Source organism: Thunnus albacares, chromosome 13 (assembly GCF_914725855.1).
Source record: "Thunnus albacares chromosome 13, fThuAlb1.1, whole genome shotgun sequence".
Classification (NCBI taxonomy): domain Eukaryota; kingdom Metazoa; phylum Chordata; class Actinopteri; order Scombriformes; family Scombridae; genus Thunnus; species Thunnus albacares.
The window spans coordinates 20367355-20388423 of NC_058118.1; the positions used below are offsets into that span (position 1 = coordinate 20367355).

At 37.8% G+C, this 21069-nt stretch overlaps 1 protein-coding gene and 1 pseudogene across 1 annotated transcript; one reads left to right on the forward strand and one right to left on the reverse strand.

Annotated features, from left to right (window-relative positions):
- The first annotated feature begins 1181 nt into the window (after window positions 1-1181).
- LOC122994920 lies at window positions 1182-6776 on the forward strand (annotated as a pseudogene).
- Window positions 6777-7130: 354 nt separating this feature from the next.
- On the reverse strand, window positions 7131-19276 carry slc22a21 (solute carrier family 22 member 21). Its single transcript, XM_044369711.1, has 10 exons — window positions 18575-19276; window positions 17218-17321; window positions 15935-16089; window positions 15659-15830; window positions 15015-15141; window positions 12032-12129; window positions 10638-10852; window positions 10274-10456; window positions 9192-9327; window positions 7131-8254 (listed from the first exon to the last, which is right to left on the reverse strand). Exons 1-10 carry the CDS (start codon window positions 18971-18973, stop codon window positions 8170-8172), a joined length of 1674 nt encoding a protein of 557 aa, XP_044225646.1. The 5' UTR covers window positions 18974-19276; the 3' UTR covers window positions 7131-8169.
- Between the last annotated feature and the right edge of the window lie 1793 nt (window positions 19277-21069).

The following is a 21069-nucleotide window of genomic DNA, read 5'->3' on the forward strand; positions in this document are numbered from 1 at the left end:
CTTCAGCTATATGAAGAGGTATCTGGTGCAAAACTAAACCGTAATGAAACAGAAGGAGTCTGGTTTGGAAGGGAAGACACATGACCTGTGATTAATGTCCATGATAGAAATGACATGAAGAATTTAGGTGTACAAATAAGCAATAAAAACTGCTCTGAAAAAATTGTGATGGCAAGGAAAGGGAGATAAAAGAGGAATTACAAAAATGGGAAAATAAATCAAATAGTTAGAAAACTAGAATTTTAATTATAAAGACTTTTGTCTTATCCAAATTGTTGTTTTTAGCTATCTTCTCCCTCCCAAAGAGCAATAATAAATGCATACAAAATATTCACTGGACAAAGTTATATTTCAGTGATCAAGCAAAAGTTCTAAGTGTACCATGGAAAACCCTAAAAAATGGAAACAAATGACTGACTATGAGACACATTTAGTTACTTATAACATATGGCTTTTGTCATGGTGATATACTGTAACCAAGGAAACAAAAGGCACTTATAGCAGCAGTCACTGAGTGACTGTATGCAGAAGAGAAACATGTTCACTTTGTTCATGAGGCTGGAGAGTGCATGTCCCAAGCATTTTTGAGCAGGTATGATGACAACTCCATCATAGATTTAGAAAGACACCTGTTGCTAATCTGTGATCTTATATGGTGACTGTTTTAAAAGTACCAGCATTTTTTAAAAACTGACTTTTTTAGAATTATTCTTAATTACACTGAATTATTGCCTCTATGAGCGTTGTCCATGGGATATACTTTATTTTTACTATGTTGTACTATACTATTATTGTACTGATTGTTCTTATCTGACTTTGGCTGCAGGCCAGGTTAATTTCTTTGTTAATGGAAGCCTAACATAAATAACTGGTCAAAGTTATCATCATCTATTGAGTATTTTATTACCTTTGTAATCTATAACTTGACAAAAAAGCTCTAAAAAGCAGAATTGGCTTTGAGAACTGTGCACAAAATTCCTGCTAGGGCTGTGCAATGCAGCTCACCCTGCGCAAAGTTTTTCTGTCTGGACAGACACCTATCTCTAACAACTAGCATGAGGGTGACTACTGACTTCCAGCTTTTGTACAACTTACTAAGGACAGGACCTGATGTCAAAAGACACAGTTATAAGTAGACAGTAAAAAGACAAGTGGTAATAGGGAAAAAAGGATTCTGGGGTATGAAGGATTATAATGACATCAAAGCGTTCCTGGGACAGTGGGGACATTTCCAGCAGATTGTCTACTTGGTGCTCTGTGACGGCATCTTGCCTAATGGTTTCGATGTTTTCCTTCTTGTCTTCCTGACTGACATTCCCAGTCACCACTGACTGGGTCTTGAGGTTAACCTGACCCAAGATTGGTGCAATGCTGTCATCCTGATAGTGGTATTTAAGTTTATTTACACAACTGCCTGAAAAACAGGTAGAGAGTTTCACCTTTGCCACCTTGTTTTCAATCCAAACAATAAATTCCTATCTTACTCAAATATTCCCAACGGTATGTGTTTCTTTGGAACCTTTGAACTCTATCACATACTATATATGTATTAGCTCTGATATTTGTAAGCTATTTAATTTTAAAATAAATCAAAATAAAGAACTTTTTCATAAAGCAAATAATCTTGAACAGACTTGCACAAAAGGTGCAAAAGTCCAACATGACTTAATCCTTACTTTTGACATATTCATAGTTATAGGGATACATTCACTGAAACAGAAATGTTCATTATAATGTTTATGTCATTATGACTGTGAGGTGGTGAACGGGAAACAGGAGCGGAGCAGATGCAGCAGATACAGGCTGGATGTGGTCAGAAATCTCTCTGCTCAGGGATACATTCCTGGCATTGACGTCAACCTCACTGACCTTCAGCAGGAGAAATGTGTGGATGGATGGATCTACAGCAGAGACATCTACCAATCCACCATAGTCTCTGAAGTGAGTGTATGTATATACCAGAGTGTTTGTTGGTTTAGTTTAAACTGTAGTAGTTGTAGTGGTAGTATCAGTAAAGTACCATCTTGTACTGGTACTGTACAAGTATAAAATGTTACTTTAACTACATGGACTACCCTCCAAATACAGTGAAGAATCCGGCAGGTATTATCTGTACCAGCTTTGTGTGTACAACCGCCACCAACTTACTAAGCAGTGATGTGGTACTGAAAGTGCATCTGCAAGCTTGTTTTTTCTGCCCCCTAGTGGCAAAAATTCTTTGCCACTAGGGGGCAGCAGATTACTACAGCTACAGATGACTACAGATGATTTCTTTCATTATTCGAAATCACAGACCGATGTGTAATAAATAATCATAACATTGACGTGAATTTTCCCTGGTCCATGTGTTTCAGTGTTTAATTTTTGTCATGCATGGATATTCCAGTTTGACCTGGTGTGCAGTGAGCAATGGAGGCAGCTGTTCACCTTCACAATTTATTTCCTTGAAGTTCTTTTTGGATCCTTTTTTTCAGGACAGCTGTTAGACAGGTACTGAGAACACCAACTCAAAATGATTTACGCAGTGGTTGGAAAAATTAATTGTTTACCTTTTCTTTACCTTGATCAACTTGTCAGTCTTTATATAGTTCTTTAAGTGAACAGCGTAAAGTAATATTTTTAAAATGTATATTTTCAAAATCTTTTTTATTTAGTCCTTGCCCTGCTTTTGCTTACATAAAATATGTCAGATTTTTTGAATAATAAGTTCATACTAATAGAACTTTGAGTAATCTGTACTGTAAATTATCGTTTTTCTAAAAGCTTTAATACGTATTTTTTGTAAATATGTAACAAGCCTTTTCCTCAGTATTAGGTTACTTTTTGTTACATTGCATGCTGTTTTGTTATGTGATGCTACATCACACATTGTCATGATCTCTGACCTGCTATTCAGTAGATTGAAAACATCACCCTTTATGTTCATTAGTTCTTTGTACTTTTGCCTTTTTTGTCTCATTTTTATTTGCTCTTATTTTGTTTAACTTCTTACAGTAAATTTGGAAGGAAGCCTTTTTTTTTTGCAACCATGGCAGTTCAGACAATTTTTACTTTTACTGAAGTCTTCTCATCTTCTTGGTGCTCTTCATCCTCCTCTTCATAAATGGTTTGGGACAGATCTCCAACTATGTATCTGCTTTTGTGCTGGGTAAATGTGAACATTTAATTCTCTAGTTTTAACAAACTATTTTTATACATTGTCTGTGATTTTGAATAATGAAAGAAATAAAAAGACAATTATATAGGCCTGCTGTATCTTATTGCTTCTCATTTATTACCTCTGCACTTCACTCTTTGCATTTCTCTCCTTCTCTCCATCTGTGCAGGCTCTGAAATCTTGAAAGGCAATGTGAGGATCCTGTTCTCATCTGTAGGGGTTTGTCTTCGGCTACATGATGCTGCCTCTGTGCTTAGTTAAATGACTAGAGATCTCTCCTGTTGGCTGTCTTTCTACCTGGCCTGGTTTACCTGCTCCTCTGGTGGTAGGTTGCACTCATTACAAGAAAACATATTCATGGTCAGTTTACCCTGCACCATAAATGTCATGATTTTGCTCTTATTGGGGGACAAAAATAATGATCAGGCTGTCTCTCAAGATAAGCAGTATAACACATATCCATATCCTATATTTGTGGCTTTGCTGTCTCTCTGTTGGAAACTGAGGCAGGCTCATCCCAGGGTGTCCTCATTGGTTGTTACCTCAGGGCAGAGTGGAGGAAGCAGACACCATAGTGAGAGATGCTTCTCAGAAGAAGTCGAAGCTCCACAGGTCATCTTTGATGATTGTGATACACATGTAAGTTGGCTTTGACTTACACCATGTAGGACCAGACACAAGTCTGCTTAAACACATGTCATTATTACAATTCATGCATGGGGAACATGAATGTGTGTACCAGATTTCATAGTAACCAATTGAGTGGATATTAAAACATCACTATTACCAAAATGTGAACCTGCTGGTGGTGCTGTCAGGGTATCAACAAATTCACTAGAATTGATCATCATATTCATTATCTTGATTATATGGAAATTGCCATGAAATTTAATTTCATGAAAATTTATTTTGATTTTCATCTAAAAACAAAATTAACAAGTGGGACTGAGATTTTGTGTCTTGTAGGCTGATATGACAGAGACACACTCTAAAGAGCACACCCGTGTTTGTGACCTACTGAGGAAAAGAAACACAACACTCATTCTATGTCTGGTGTGTTGAGTATCCATTCTGAGCATCAGTGTGCACAACAGATTGTAGGCCTTATTAACAGTTACTTACAGCACTGATTTCACCACATACAGCAACTACCTCACAAGACTGGTCAGATGGCTGCAGAAGATCAGTGTCTTGTTCTGCATTAATTATTATATTGTATATATTATATTGTTTAGAAACACAACATTATAATTCAATCCAATTCAACACTGTCCAGAGTTGACTGCAGTTTGGTGCAGGGGCAGATTCCTACAGAAACCCGGGGTTCTAGGCCACCCTGGTGATCAAGGGGTTAAGGCGCTGACCATGAACTGCAGTGTCCTCAGTTCAACTTGGATCCCCTGTGTTGCATATTGCTCCCCATCTCTCTCTTCTGCGTTTCCTATCATCTCTCTGTCAACTATCTAATAAAGGCATAAAATGCCAAAATGAATAAAATTAAATAAAACAAACCCTGGTGGCAGAGAAAGAACCTCCTGGTAGCAGGGCTTCCAGCTTGGTTGTGCATTCAGTGAACACAATTGGCAAAGTCCACAGGTGAGAGGCCAGTTAAGGGTTCATGTCTTTATCACTGCGCTTGCAACTCCCACTGGTTGGTCATAAACCTTCCAGAGAAGCCCCTTGCTAATAGGACAGAAGGTCACAGTCAGTGTTACTCAGTGACATTACTTTAACTGATTATTCAGTAACATCACTGTGTAACACATCACACTAATTTGATTACTTATGAGTTGCTGACTGGATAAAATGTGTCACAGCAATTAGCCTTGTCACCTCATGAGAAGGTTCTAGGTACAACGGTTTCCCCCAACAGTCCAAAAATTAGTTTAAGTGTCAATGGTTGTCTGTTTGTATGTGTTAGCCCTGTAATAGACTGGTGACCTGTCCATGGCCATTCAAACATCTTCTGCTGTCTGTATTTGTGTCTTCCAAGTTTCACTCATAATACTGGCTATTTTGGCTTGTCCCTGGACACATCCAGACTGCATGCTAACCCTTATATCAGCTGTTTCATCTCAGCAGCTGTTGAGAATCCAGCATACATTTCCAGCTGGCTGGCTCTGCGATACCTTCCTCGACGTCTGTCTGTCATCTGTATCTTGCTTCTCGCAGGAGTTTTCACTGTACATCCTTCCACTGGTGCCTCAAAGTAAGCATAAAAATTACTTAAAATTAGAAGAGGGTTTTGAGAAATAAGGAGCTTTACTGCCAGAATAATTAAAGAGCAGTACATCACTTCTCAGCCTTTTGAGTCCTCTGATATCAAGTAAAGTATCAGTTTGTATCAGCTTATTATCTGATATGTCCTCTATAAAGAGACAACAGATGGACGGCACCAATCAGCATTGAACGTGCTTCAGTTGGCAAACTGTGCCTCCAGACTGGTTGTAAATAACATGCACATCTTAATGTCATACTAAATATAGTCCTTATAACAATGCAGAAAGTTGTGATAACCACCGGCAATCCCTTCTTCTTCTCACAAGACCTTGCAAGTTCACGGGCAAATCATAAACAATAACTAATTTCTGCGCATTCAAAAAGTTTGTGTATCCCTGCCCTGTTGAACACCTGTGACTGTATTTTGAATTCCTCTTAAGGGAAATGCACACCAGCAGCATATTACGCCCGTCCTAACACCTCTGCTTATTATTTTTTATGTAAGCCCTCAGTGGTGGTGTCATGGTGTGATACATTGCGATACTGTCCTGTCACCCAGCAAACATTTTGGCCCTCAAGACAGCTTCAATGGCTGAAGAAAGGTAAAGAATAGAGAGGAAGACCTTAAGAAGGTATACGGGCTGCACAAAGTCAAGGCAAGGATAAAAAAATCTCCAAACCCTCATTCACATGGAGTTAATCAGGTGCTACAGAGTATATCATACAGGGACAGAGTTTGTGTTTCTATTCTACTCTTGGACAAACCATTTCTTCCATTTCTTACCCTTCAGGTTTATCAAATCTGTCTGCTGCAATGGAAATGCTGGGTAAATTTGGTATCACTACTGGTACAACCCTGATGTTTGCCTATATGGCAAAGCTTTACCCAGCAGTGCTCAGGAACACAGGGACAAGCACTACTGTTTCCGGAGTTGGAAGCTGCATTGCACCTTTTTTGTCACAGCTGAGTGAGTAAACTGGTCTTGAATAATAATTATTACCATTTGTTTGACCTGGACTTCTTTTGGTAGATATGCAAATTTGAGTGAATAAACAACCTTCACTATATACTGGCATACCCACAAGTTGACATCTAATTTCACCTTTATGTAGTTTGGATTTTCTGATGGATTCATGTACTTTACTGTAAATGCATATGTTCGCAGGATCCAGTCTTCTCTCCCATACTAATTTTCTCCCTTCTCATTGTACAGGTTTATACTATCAGTATTTGCCTTATATTACTTTGGGAACTCTGGCTGTTGTGTCTCTGGCACTCTCTTCCTACCAGAGAGTTTTGGATGACCTCTTCCTCAAACTATTCAACAGATGCATCAAAGAGAAAGGTGGGTCTTATTATCTTATCTTATTCTAACTTTAGAATGATCAAAATGATTAATGTGTTTAAAGCGTCTACTGTATGTGTTGATTTGAAAACTTCCAACTCCTAGTGGTAGTTGCAAAAAACACAGGTATTGCATGCATCCTGATACCACCCCTTTGCCCTTCACCAACATTAATGAATTGGTGCATATCATGACGTTTTAACTTTTCTTTACTCACAAATGAATTTATACTACTGTAATTTATAGTATAGTAGCAGTATAGTGTCCATGTATCACTAGAAGAGAACACTCTCTATGTGACTATGTGACACATTACTTACATTAATTAGTTATTAATAAATATTGTTATTAAGTATCATTACTATTGTTATATCAGAATTTGTATCAGATTTTTTTAATCAGTACTGGTGAATTCTATTACATTATGACCTCTATCTAAAAAGTGAAATTAAATGATTAAAGCTTGATTAATACATACACTATGTACTTGAACACACCGTGTGGACATTTCGGAGTAAATTCTAAAATAGTTTTTCTGTCATAGGGATTGACATACAGTACATTCCTGTAGTGACTAATACAAAACAATACCAATACAGCAGGCCTGTAATAATAAACACTCCCTTTCTTGAAATGTTCATTGCAACATTTCAAATAACGCAATCAGTTATTTATGTATTGACCTAATATGATTGTACTTTGTGAGGCTGTAGTTCATATTTTGAAAGCATTATCTCAAAAGTTGTTCTAATATTTTGCCCTCCTAATCTAAATTAACAGAGGAGCAAAAATACCAGAAATACCTTAGAATAAATGGTAAGCTAACAAAACAACACAATGAAAAATGGTGTATAACCATTAAAAATGTAGATTTTTTTTTAAATTATATATTCTATTCAAGTTTCACAAAGGCATTGTTAACAAAAGGACTGTTAGGATTGGATGACTACGTTTCTGGTCACTCCATGCATCTTGAATCACAAAGATGTATAAAAATATTCACAAGAAACTGTTCATATGTAACAGTACATGTAGCTACTGGTTCTGATTAATCTGGTATCAGAATATTAGAAATGTAGTTTTATGAATACATATATACTGTTAATTTTTCAAAAAATTACACTTTTAAAACAGTGAACAGCATTATTAATGCTAACAATTGGTACACTCTTCATTTTACAGTATTTTGTTGCTGACACAGAGGAACCATAACTCGAACTTGAATTGATGTTTTAAAGCTCCATGATATTGTTGAATAAATGTCATATCCCTTGGTCCTGTTGTGGTCTATAAAAACCACATTCCATAATTTCAAAATCCCTTTATAAAATAATCATCATTTTAGTTACTGTAGTCCTGACAAATGTCAATTTAGCAGAAATGAGCACAGAGACTTGATGTTTGTCCAGTTCTTTGCTTCAGACAGATAAAAGTGCTGTTCCTTGTTCAAAGTACAGCTGGGGACTTCCTTTCAGCAACCTTTTCTTCATCTGTGGTTTGGGTGAGTGTATAAGGTGTCTTCCTGCAACATCTAGAGGAAAGAAAAACATTGACACAATTACAGAAATGATTCAAGGAGTTCGCTATTGAAACCTGTTCTTAACCTTGTTGTACGTGAACTAGGTGGTCACCTAGAGCGTCACTGCAACAAAGTGGTGCCCATGACACTCATTAGAATTAACAAACATGCATCCTTAAGTAACTACAATAGTGTTGAAGTTACAGCAGGTATATGTGTTGCAATATACTTTATATGTTGAGTTAGATCTTTATATTTGAGCCATTTACTGCATGTGGGTTTATTTTAGTGTGTTGTACATGTTCTTATCGTGCCAGTCTGCTTTGCACAGGGCATTAAAGCAGTCAGAAATGCTGCATGGGGGAAAGCCAAAGTGCAGATCTGCGGCAGGCAGATGAGTCTTGAGCTGAGTGTTTGGACTCTGAAGTCTGAAGTTACTTATTGAGCAGGTAAGTAACCTCTGATCCTTTTAGGGTCAATTGAAGTAGACTGTAAAACAGTCAAAGGGCAGATGTATTTCTGCAACATAAGTTAATAATTTAAAATCTGGCACTTCTTCTTCTTTGTCCTAATTAAGTCTTTGCATTTGTTTTGTCCTGCACAATGTGTATAACATAATGTGGGATTTTATCACAAGACTAAAGCTAAGGCAAAAACTAATTGCGAAAAACTACCACGAACTATATCAAATATAAACCAAGACTTTGAATAAATAAAACATAATAAAACTGTCTTGTTTACATGTAAAACAAACTAAAAACTAACTAAAAAAAATCAAGATCATAATAACTAATGCCAGTAGAAAATAATTGAGAACTAACTCAAACCTAAGTTAAAATCAACAAAAAAATTGAAACTTGTTGAAAGAAATAGCCTGATGAAAAATCCATCCAAATCTATAATAACCCAAGTTTCTAGGAAATGTCATGACAGGGAAGCGTAGTCTTACCCGGGGAAAGGCTGCATGTGAGTGATGGTGTCAGGCAGAGGCATTCCATAGCTCTCGGGCAGCAGGAGACTCAGCAACCCTGACAGAACTGTAAGACTTCCCATGAGGATGTAAGGCAGTGAAATGGAATAGCTTCCTGTGGCAACACATCAAAGGAAGAGACAGTGAGAAACAACCTTGGCAAGAATGGTACCGTATAGCAGTTAAAAACAAGACAAAAGGTGGTGGAGAGACTTTTAAAGAAGTTGGTTGATGTGGCTGCTTCCGTAGTTTAAGTTTAGTCCACTAAATCTAAATTAACTTTTTACATTTTAACACAAGGATTTGGGATTTTCAGAGCTGTTCTATCTACTTTTTGTTTTATTTCTGTAGAAGCACCAGCCTCTTGTTTCTAACGGTGTTTGGGTAAGTAAATTGGAAAGCAAGTACAAAGAAGTATGTTATATAAGTACAAACAATTTAGATTTTTTTTTGCAGCATTGATGATATTTTACTATTATTTACAGAAAAAAAGAAAACCTTCAACAGCACATTTTGGTGGCACATGGGCTTATTGTTTATCCCTGCTGCCTGAAAAAAAACATCCTGGCTTTAAGCCCGACCCAGCTGGTGGGGGTTTCTCTGAGATTTTATGTTCTCCTTGTGTGTGCAGTCCGAAGACAAAGCAGGTTAGGCGAACTGGAGAGGATAAACTGCCCATAAGTGTGACTGCAAGTGTGAATGTGTGTCCAAGTGTGCATTAGCCGCTCTCCTCTCTTCTCTCTCCCTGAAAAGGATAAGTGGTTTAAATGATAGATGGAAGGACATTTTCCTAACTGAAGTTATTTCATGTAGTATGTTGAGAAAGTCAAAATATGCCAAGGGTAGTGGCATGATGCTTTGCAGCAATAACTTCAAGAAAATTAGGTTTATGTCCAGAAAGTCCAAGAGAAAAGTGGTGAATGTTTCAGTCCTCTCATCTTGTACAAACAGGAAAATCAAGATAGAGAAGTTTGAGTATATGTAATGTGAATGAAGTTCAGCAGAACTGGGACATGAACTCACTGACATGAACTTTAGACAAAAGATAAGAGCATCCTTACTTAAGTAAATGAAGTATGGGGCAATGATGCTGCCTATTCTGGAGGCCATGGAGCAGGCACCCACAGCCGTATTCCTCAGTACAGTTGGGTAGAGTTCTGCTGTGTAGGCGTACACGATGGCAAAGGCCGTCGTCACTGCAAACTTCCCCATCATCTCGAGTGTTATGGCCAGAGAAATCAGGTCTAGAGGGAACATGGCATTAAATTGTTAGAGATTGCATGTGAGCAGTTGGTTAAATAAGATGAATATACAAACTGCTTCAGTGGCTGTATCCCTTATATAAAAGTTCAAATGAGCAAATGGCAGAAATCAATGCCACATGAATCCGGGGTTAAAAAAAAGTTGCTTATTCAAGTTTCATACTTGCTGGTATGAGCTGAATTAGGAGTAGAAACAATCCTCCCATGAAGAGAGTTGAGAAGAGAGTCAGTCGCCTGGAACACCAGCGAAACATTAGCCAGGACAAAGTGTAGGCTGGCATCTCTACCAGAGCCGACAGGAAACAGTTGAAGTATGCATTACCATAAAGGTTTGCTGTGTTCAGCGAAAGAGCAAAGTAGGCGATGGTCAAGATGTTCCTGTTGGGAAAATTGTTTAGCATAAATAACAGACTACAATGTGCTTATTTTCCTGTGTTGCTCAGTGGCATGACGCTGCAGTGTTGTCAGTGTGTGTTTGTGACCACACCTGTTGTTTTATTAGTGTTTCCTGTCCAGAGGTTCAAAAATATGAGCGTGTGAAGTGTTGTACCTTACTGATAGAAATCTAAATCTGGTGATTTTGTCAGTTCTTAAGAAATTTATCAGCATATGCTTCCTGACCATGTGGACAGAAAGGAGACATTTTACAAACAAATTTGTAAAAGAAAAAAAACTCAAAGTTAAGTAAAGTGACAAGTTCAAAACAGGGAATAGTGCAGTATGAACTTTGGTGCTTTGAGAGTTTTTGGTGGGGAAAACCATTCTCTGCAGTAGCAGTTTTTGTCTCTGATACATACAATATTCAATCACAAACAATTAGGACATTAACAAAACAAATATCTTGGGGATACTTTTTTTAAAAACAGTTGCAGAGAATATAAGGAGACTATAAAAAGTGATATCTGGGTGCAGAAGAAGAGCCTTGTATAATTAATAATGAAAAAGTTATTGTCAGAAGAAGCAGAAATGTCAATATGAGAAGGATTTATAAGGCATTTAATTGTACTAAGTGAATCAAAACTTTGCTGCGGTGTCAGGCATTGGAGGAGAAAAATATTTGGCTTTGGCATCCTTGATTTTTTTTGACTGCATAAAGTTAATTAGTCCTTCAGCTGTAGCAAAATAACATGCAATTTAAAGCTTATCCACCTGCTATGATTGCAGCTCACAACTTCCATGTCTATATGACTACATGCAACTGTTTCTAAATCATGGATGTTTTTTGGGAGGAAACTCAAACAAAAATCAAGCTGCATCTGTTTTCAGACTCGGGCATACTGTGCAGTTACATAAAACCTGATTTTGATCTTGGTTGCAGGCTTCACAGCACCCGACAGGTCATTATTTGTTGTTAGTGAAATGAACTGACATGTGGTCGAGGTGATGCATGAAGAGGCTGAAACTGTGTGTCCATGTTATGTGTGTGTGTGTGTGTGTGTGCATAAAAAGCGTTACAGCACGTGTGTATGTCTGCATGTGTGTGCTTAGGTGTGTGTATTTGTGAGTGTGGGGTCACAGTACTGAATGTGGAGGTCAGATGGGACAGCAGGAACTCACCAGACCAGCCACAGCGTGATGGAGATCCAACGAATGTTCCTTGAACGAAGCAGGTCACAGATGTTGTGAGTCTTCTTCCTGTCAGATTGAAGTTCTTTCTGTGGGGGCAGCAGAGCACGTGGAACAACAAACACTTAACAGGCAGAGCCACCAGTCTAGAACTAATTTCATTAGAGAGAAGCTTGTGAACAAATGTGCACGTGTTCACATGTAGGTATGGTCCCCACCAGGACACCAGAACACAAGGATCAGGATTAATGGAGGTAAAAGTTCAATGTGAAAGTTAACATGCTTGTAACAATTATTATTATTTTGTTTACATTGTATACTATTAATTTATTTATCAGGCCTGCACTATTAGCAGTGCTGCTATATTATATTTGTGAGATACCCTGCACAACTTATAAGAAGCCTTTCATTCTTTCATTCATTTACTGTTGTATACAGAAAAAACAACACAAATGCAGCCTATGGCAGTATAATATGTTGCCAAAAATTGAATAAAACTACCAACCACACCATTAACCATGACATTATGGATAGGTAATTTGGTGCTTGTGATACTAGCATGAATTGTATACCACAGTAAGTCATGAAAGCAGAAAGCGTTTATCATTCAAAGTGATCCTGACTTAACACCCAAAGTCTCTTTCTAACCAATGCAGAGGGTCCTTTGTCTGTTTCCAAGGTGGAAAGATGAATGCAGGACAATGTGCATCTGTATCAACGGCGAGGGTTCACGTAATGAATGTGGCAGATTTATTTCCAGAAGAGAATTCACAGGTCAAAGATTATAGAGGTAAGGAATGTACAGAAAGATAGATGTATTCAGCTCCCTTTAAGGAAGATCAACGCCTAGTTGCTCAGTATATAGCTGATCATTTTGACAGATAACTCACTAAAAAAAACAAAAGATCTTGATTTTCAGCAGTATGGAGATTGATAAGTCTCATGAGTGGATTTTTGCAATTTTTTCTTGGATTGTCCAGTGCCTGATTTTTCTTTCTCAATAACTACACACACAACATACAAGCAAATAATCACAAAATGTTAAGTTAACTATGATGCATTTAAAAAAACATAAAAATATAATATACAGAAATGCAACTGCTGTTAAAAGAAATAAGAGATTAGTGTTAAATACAGTTGATCCTATCATTAGATTTCTCAAAGATTATTTCAGGAAACCAAAATAGAGAAGAAAACTATTGATTGCAAGAGAAAAACTGCAGTCAGCAATTGGTGGTCTTGGCAAACAGATTAAAACACAAATCACAAACTTGCGAGTGATTTTAGACTCAGATTTAACTTTTAATTCTCATTTTAACAAGGTCATTAGAACATCCTTTTTTCATCTCAGAAATATTGCCAAAGTCAGACCCTTTTTAACTCAGAGAGATGCTGAAATGCTCATTCACCCTTTTATTACCAGCCATTTAGACTATTGTAATTCCCTTTTTAATGGATTACCTAAAAAGTCTATGAGAAAACTACAGCTAGTTCAGAATGCTGGAGGATGGATTACATTTCCCTACTGTTAAAGACATTACACTGGCTACCTGTATCTTTCAGAATTGAATTTAAAGTTCTTTTACTTTTCTATAAAGCTTTAAATAACCTTTCTCCTCCCTACATCAGAGATTTTCTTTCATTTTATTTTCCAGCCAGATCATTAAGGTCCTCCTCCACTTTTCCAGTGAGGCTGCCTTCTGGATATTAGAATGACATGAAGCTCTCTCTGTACTTTTAAAAGGAAATTAACAAGCTATTTGTTAATCTGGCTTTTTTCATTGATTTTTATGTATTTTTAATCCCTGGTGTTTATAAATGTTATTTATTGTTGTCTGTTTTGCTTTTGCTTTTTTTTTCTTTTGGTTTTGCTTTTTTCTATGTTGTTTTAATCCTGCTCTGTGAAGCACTTTGGGCTGCATGTTTGTGTGAAAGGTGCTATATAAATAAAGTTGAGTTTAGTGTTGGCACTCAAGTTGTTCCATCACAGAGGATGCATCTTAGCAAAGTCTCTTGTGCTACCACCCAGTTTAGTGTCCACTCATGTAAATGACTGTAAATGATTACATCACACTGTGCAAGGAACCCTAAAAAGTTAATCTACTGTACAAAAAAACAGCATCAGCAGAGAAACAGGTATGTACTGTTTAACAGCTTGGGTATAAGGCTATAGGGTAACAGAGGTATTGTGTATTCAGGAGTCATTCCCACTAGCAAATGAGTGAACAATAAATACTATATTTTCTAATATAGTATTTGTAGTAGTAGTTGTAGTATAGTAATAAAAGTATAAGTAATGTAAAGGACTCAACTCACTTTCTTCAGCCTGTACTGGCAACACTACATTACCCAGAATCTGTCATTAAAACTTTTTTTGCACATTTCAAATAGCAGCATGTATAGATTTGGGTCAGTAATCTCATGACTGTCGGGCTCTTGACTGATGTGGATCTTTTGAGCTGTTTTGAAATGCCTGATGAAGTTTGCATGACCGAAAAGTAGCTATTTAACATTGTCATTCTGTCATTCTGTAAGTGCTGACGGTGTGCAGGAGTCGATTTTGTGTTTTTCATTTGAGCTTTGTCAGTAAACCCACAATGATTCTCATAGAGCATGAGAGCTTTAAGGTCTGGACAGCCAAAAATCATCAAGCAGATGCTGTCGAGCCCAGTTTAAAGAGTCGGTATAGTAACTTTAAAGCTAATGTAAATTTAAAAGAAATACTGGTAAAGAGATGCACATCTGCCTTCCCAAAAGTGTGTTAAAAGAACTACATGTGAGAGATCGTGACTGAAAGCTATCTGAACAGAAACCTCCAACCTCCTTCCTTACCTCCCCCTTCAAGTTTGACATCCTATGTTTTAACTTACATTAATATTATTAATATTGTACACCTACATCTGGTTACCACAGCGGTCAGGAAAGTGTCCATAAGCCAGGATTTCAGTGAGAAAGACATATAGAAGAAGCTCACCTGCAAAGGACTAAAGATGACCTGTGGAGGCTCAATTTTGTTCCTCTTCGCAGCATTTCTCACTATGGCCTCAGCCTCTGCTACTCTTCCCTGAGAGAGTAGCCACCGAGGGGACTCTGGTACGTACCTGCCTCATTACACGTCAGAGTGGGCAGAGAGAGAGAGACAGATGTTCAATCCTCTGCAACAGGCAAACATACTGCATAGCAAAGTACTATTGAGTCTTTTCTTCTTTATTTTGATTATCGGCATGGGTTAATGCTAAATTGAGTGGCTCCATAAAGGTAAAACCTACTCAATATTAGCTGCAAAGCTTTCATTAAGTCTTTATAGAGTGATACTGTTGTGGTTATTCAACTGGAAATACATATTTATTTGAAATATGTTGCTGTATTTGTGCAAAACAATATACCTTGATTGTTTTTTGTTTTTTGTTTTTTTGCAGGAATGCTGCTGATTAATCAACAGGAAGAAAAAAACAAAAATGGGACAGACATGTGAGAAGAGATGGGAATGCTCAACACACTAGAACACTCAGGTTCCCTCCCTGTCAGCATTACAGAAAATAATAATCAGTTGACAACAAAGACAACAAAATAAATGCAAACACAGACACACACACAAAGAAACACACACCTACCTACCACCAGAGAGGCGCATAGAGGAAGCCAGGCAGGGTCAGGCCTAGGAGAAGCATCCTCCAGTCTCTAATGAAGAAAGCAAACAGCGGCAGCAGCATGTAGCCCATACCAAAGAACAGACTCACACCTGCAGTGGAGTAAACTATCCGCACACGTGGGCCTAATATCTCAGTTCCTAAGAAGAAGAGTAAGAAGTCGTAAGCTCTCAGTCATTTGCATCATCATGAACAAGATAGCCACTAAATACATTTTAGACAACATAAGGGCGATTAAAAGTACCTAACACAAATGCAGCCACATAGTTGGAGATTTGTCCCACCCCGACGACAAAGAACACAGCGCAGAACACAGGCCAGGATGGAGAAAAGACCTGGATGAATGTGGATACTGTTTGGACTGCCATGGTAACAAACAACACTATTTTCCTCCCATACCTAAAAAAGATATAAATCACAGATAAGTGACTGAGTTAACTTGCTGTATACAGTAGAAAGAAATGTCATTAAAATGAGTGTTAAATTGTGGCTACATGAGCAGAATACATTATTTTGCATTGTATGAAAGGGGTCGCTTGTACCGATGAACCCACAAAAAAATGGTCACTCATCTCTGTGGCTCTGTTGCACTTTTAGCCACTTTTCACTTGTTGTTTTGATTTTAGGGCACATTTACTGTCTGGTTCACTCTCACCGCTCTCAGTTACTCTGTCCACCGGCAAATGGCAGACAAAGTTGATGAATAGCTGGGGGAAAAGTCCCACACAGAGAGGCTAAACTGACTCCAATCAGATGACAGTGTACCTCTGCGTCTGCTTGATGTGTAAGTAGGTAATTACTAGCACATTAGCTATATATGATATGATAATGTGTTAAGCATGCTTGTCTGTCAGCCTATTTTGGAGGTTTTTGCCACAAAGTATTAATTAGTGCGGACTTTAAAACAATTTTGCTACATTTTGGGCAGAGCTGAGCGTGCCTTGAGACGTGAGCAGACCTCACAACATGAGTGCAGTCCAAGAAATCTTTGAACATTTTACACGGCTGCTTGAATTTTAAGTAACAAATCACATATTGCGTCTCTTCTTCACAGTCTAACCAAGTGTGTGAAAATGTTCTTCTGTTTTCACCTTTACTTTGACTTCTACTAAAAACATACAAAGGAAAAAATCTTGATGCAAAGCCTTTTTCAGCCATCTACATTCCTGCTGTACGGCTGAAGTGCTGTCTCGTGCACTGACCTGAGTTTCATGAAAATCTATAGACAAATCAATTAAGGGGTTAAATAATTGAAAGATCTGGTGATTAGTTAGTGATCTGGTGACCGGCAGTGTGAAAGACTTGCTGAGATCTCAAAGAGGACATGGTGTAGAGGGTTAAAGAGGACATACTGAATTTGTCTTGGCACTTGTACAGATTAGCAAACCACATGAATGGACTTTGTTGGCTTTTCATTGGATTATTGTTAACATTTGGTTAAACGTATAACACAGTGTGTAGCAGAAAACTAAAAGGGAAGTGTGACATCTATTTTGAAACAGCTAAAGTTCATCTTTTGTCCGTAACCTGTCAGAGAGCTGTCCCGAGATAAAAGAGCCAGTGAGAACTCCAAAAAAGAAGAGAGAGGAGGTCAACGGGTTCTTCCACCTGTCATCACACACAAGGTCCCACTGCAAAAAAACACACACATGCAGTATGAATGAACGCCAAGTACACAAAAAGTGGCAATTCCTTAAGTTGAAAAACAAAGAAATAGCTCGAACACTGCAGGGCTCCAATGTCCACTTGGTGCAATAAATTCTAGTGGACATTGGAGCCCTGCAGTGTCCGAGCTGTTTCTTTGTTTTTGACTTGTTGCTCACATTCGGCTCAGCACCTGCCTGCTTCGGTTTGGATGTGCGTGCAGACTCTTATCCGTTTCCTGAAGTTGCAATTTCTTAGCAAGAAAAACTCTCCAAACAGTACCAAAGTTAAAATATCAATTGAAAAGTATAATCTTATATGAAAAATAACAATAAACTAGAAGTGCAATAAGTAATCATACCTTTACCGTAATTATTACAAAACTGTGCAACTAATTTTCTGACATTGTTGCACTGGATTTTGAAAGTTGTCTCTATTATTATGTTCAATCATGTATTTAATGAGAGTGGGCAACATAATTAAACACAGGAGCAGAGTTATTATTGCATATGTGTCATTAATGAGACCTCAACATTATTTATAAGCTAAATTAGCCACAGCTTGTCCAACTGATTTGTTTGTGACTGTCAGGCATCATTTTATCCTGTCGGCACAGACCAGCACAGAGACACACAGACAGGTGAGCTGCAGCCTCTCAGGTGAGCTCTGGTGTCATAGTGAAAGATCTATCCATGAGTTTATGAGTTAAATGAAAAATAACACAAGTTGAAGTTTATTTAAGATTATTTGAAGATATCAATCAATCTCAGGTGAGGTTTGAAAACCTTACAACAGATATATGGTTTAAAAGGAGTAGAACATTACCTACAAGTTATATTTATTTTCTTGTATTAATTATTGTGACAATCTATCATACGTCAATTTTAAATATTAATTTCAGTCTCATCTAAATCAATTAAATAAAATGTAAAGATCAGAAAGAAATTCATGATGGGGCTATAACTCAGCAAATACATATTCAGTAAAGTAAACATTTTGCAGAGCCAGGCTCTTTATGTGTGTGCATATGAAAGAGAAAAGAGAGATAGAGAGCAAGTGCACATTTATTTTTGGCCATCTGACAAAAATTGTCCCATACGCCCTTATTATGTAGGCCTAAGTGAAGCGACTTTATGTTCAAGCATACTTCCTGTAGCAGGTAACACCTGTCAAAAGCTTCCCTCACAACTGAAGCAACTGCAGTATCCTCTAAATTTTAGAATAGCTCAGGTACACAAACCTCAGACACAATAGTAGAAATGTAGACGCTTCGATCATACTCCCACCCGTCCAAGCAGCCTTCTTTTGGCACATTAGACAGATTAACATCAACACCTGGCAGCAAGCCTCTCTCCGAGAAACTCTGTATATCAACAAGTTTGTATCTGTGGCACTTGCTGGGCAGCAAAGCGCCGCTATGATTGTCCTCCTCCAGCGGGATGCTGTTGTTCCTCCATGCGGCGGTGAGGTTGACGTGCGCGGGGACGACGCACCAGTGGGGCGGCGTGTCGGCGAGGAACACGATGGACAGGCCGGTGAAACCGTTGGGGACGGTGCTCAGACACAAGAGGAAAAACACCTGCTGCTGGAAACTTCCCCATTCCCCGAGGAAGGCGGTTGCGGCTTCATAATCGGTCATGTTTGTGGTTGCTGCGCTCCGGGCTCACAGTAGGGCAGAGTTAACAAGAAGGACGGATGTAGGACTTTGGAGGAATCATTTCTAAAGCAGCAGTTTTGTGTCAGCCAGTTAACCATCCCACCCACCACCCGCTGTATTAGTTTGGCTGCGGTTTCCTACATTAACCACTCTTTAAAGGCACAATCCGTTGTCAAAATAAACCCAAACACAGGATTAAAACCCATCAGTCCCACAATGATTAACTGGTGCTTTATTACAGTTTACATTGTAATAAAATGTGTCATAAAGATTTGTTTGCATATAGTCATGCCTAAATGTTCGATTTAGGCATGACTATATGCATGATTTTCAAAGAGCACTTTAGAAACAAAATACTAAATTTCCATGTAAATCAAAGTATTATATTATTATTATATATATTATACAATGTCATAATATATAGATTGTGTAAATAAATAACTTAATCAATCAAAAATACTGGACTTATTTACATTGACTCCATGTAAATTTATGACTCACTCGGTTTCAGCAATTAGGAACTCTTGAGGTAAATAAATATACAATATTCTAAAAAAATTTTTAAAAACAACCAAATTAGGCTAAATAAGTGTGATTAGACATTTATTGAGCCTTCCCTTACTGTAATTCTATAATTATTCTTAATAATTATTATTATTAATTCTTAAAATATATTTGCCCCATCTTCATCTCATCAGCAGTTTCACAACAAATAAAACAACATTATTACCCATATACTTCATACACAATACATAATCACAGTATCTGCTTTGTTATCTCTTTACAACAAATATAAATGTAGAAGCAACATTTGAGGTCCCCCAGATTTTCGCCTCCACCACAGGACTCCAATTAAGAACAAGCCTATGTCAAAACCTGGCACATGGCTGGACCCTGTATGCAACACTAGAGGGCTTTTCCTTTGGAAATGGATACAGGAAGTGGTGACATTCAGCCAACCAATCACTCACTCACTGATCAATCAGTTAGTCAGTCAGTCAGTCAGTGAATCAGTCTGGGACATCTATGTTTATTGGGCTGGCCCTGCTGTTGTGGTCCAGACAAAAATATATAAAAGTTTGAAGCTGGTTGAATCACCTCCTATATCTCAGATCTTTTGTCTACCATCAGTCATACAAAATTAAACTAATGAGTGCCTGTTTTTAGGCTACTGGAGATGCAAGAGAATTTGTTTTCACCTAGACATCAAAACAATGTAAAAGTCCATCATTATAAAGAGAGAGCAGGCACAGTCTCTGTCCTCTGCACTCCTTGCCTCACAAGACTCAGATGCACTCTCTAACCTTTTAACACAGTTGTCTCTGCCATGACAACTCTGATTATTACCAGTTATCTTTGCTCTAAGGTCAGAATACAAAGCAATATACTTTCACTTGTTACAACTCCTTTAAGATCTACCGCCTCTTTTCCCTGAACAGCAGACACTTTCTAGCCTGTCCAGCAGCTCATGTGACAGGAAAGAGCTATAACCTTGAACACAGTCATCATTTCGTCAACAACTGATTATATGATACATTAAAGGATAAGTTTTTGGAAATGTGTGTTATTTGGCAGAGTTAATCTACATGACATCACTCTTAGGTCTGGTAAATATCAAGTCAACAGCTTGTTAGCTTATCTTAGCACAAAGACTGAAAACTCTGTCCAACAGTGACGAATACTGCCTACCAGCACCTATAAAACTCACTATTTGACACTGTATATTTAATTTGTTTAATCCATACAAAAACTGAAGGGTAGAAACAACAATTTGTCGTTTTATGGGGCTTATTGGTGAGACTATTTCTTGACTCTAAGCAGTTCCCATGCAACCAGAGGAAACTTCAGGAAGTTACTGCTTCCAGCCAAGAAACAGAGTGCTTAACCCCCCATAAAAAGGCATATTGACATTTTTACACCTTAGTTTTTTACAAATTAAACAAGCGAGATATAACATATTAACAGCAGTGGCTAACCGGGCTACTGACTGTAGCCATATATTTAACAGGCAGCTACAAGAGTGGTATCAATTTTCTCATCTAACTCTCCACCAGAACGCAAATAAAAGTATTTCCCAA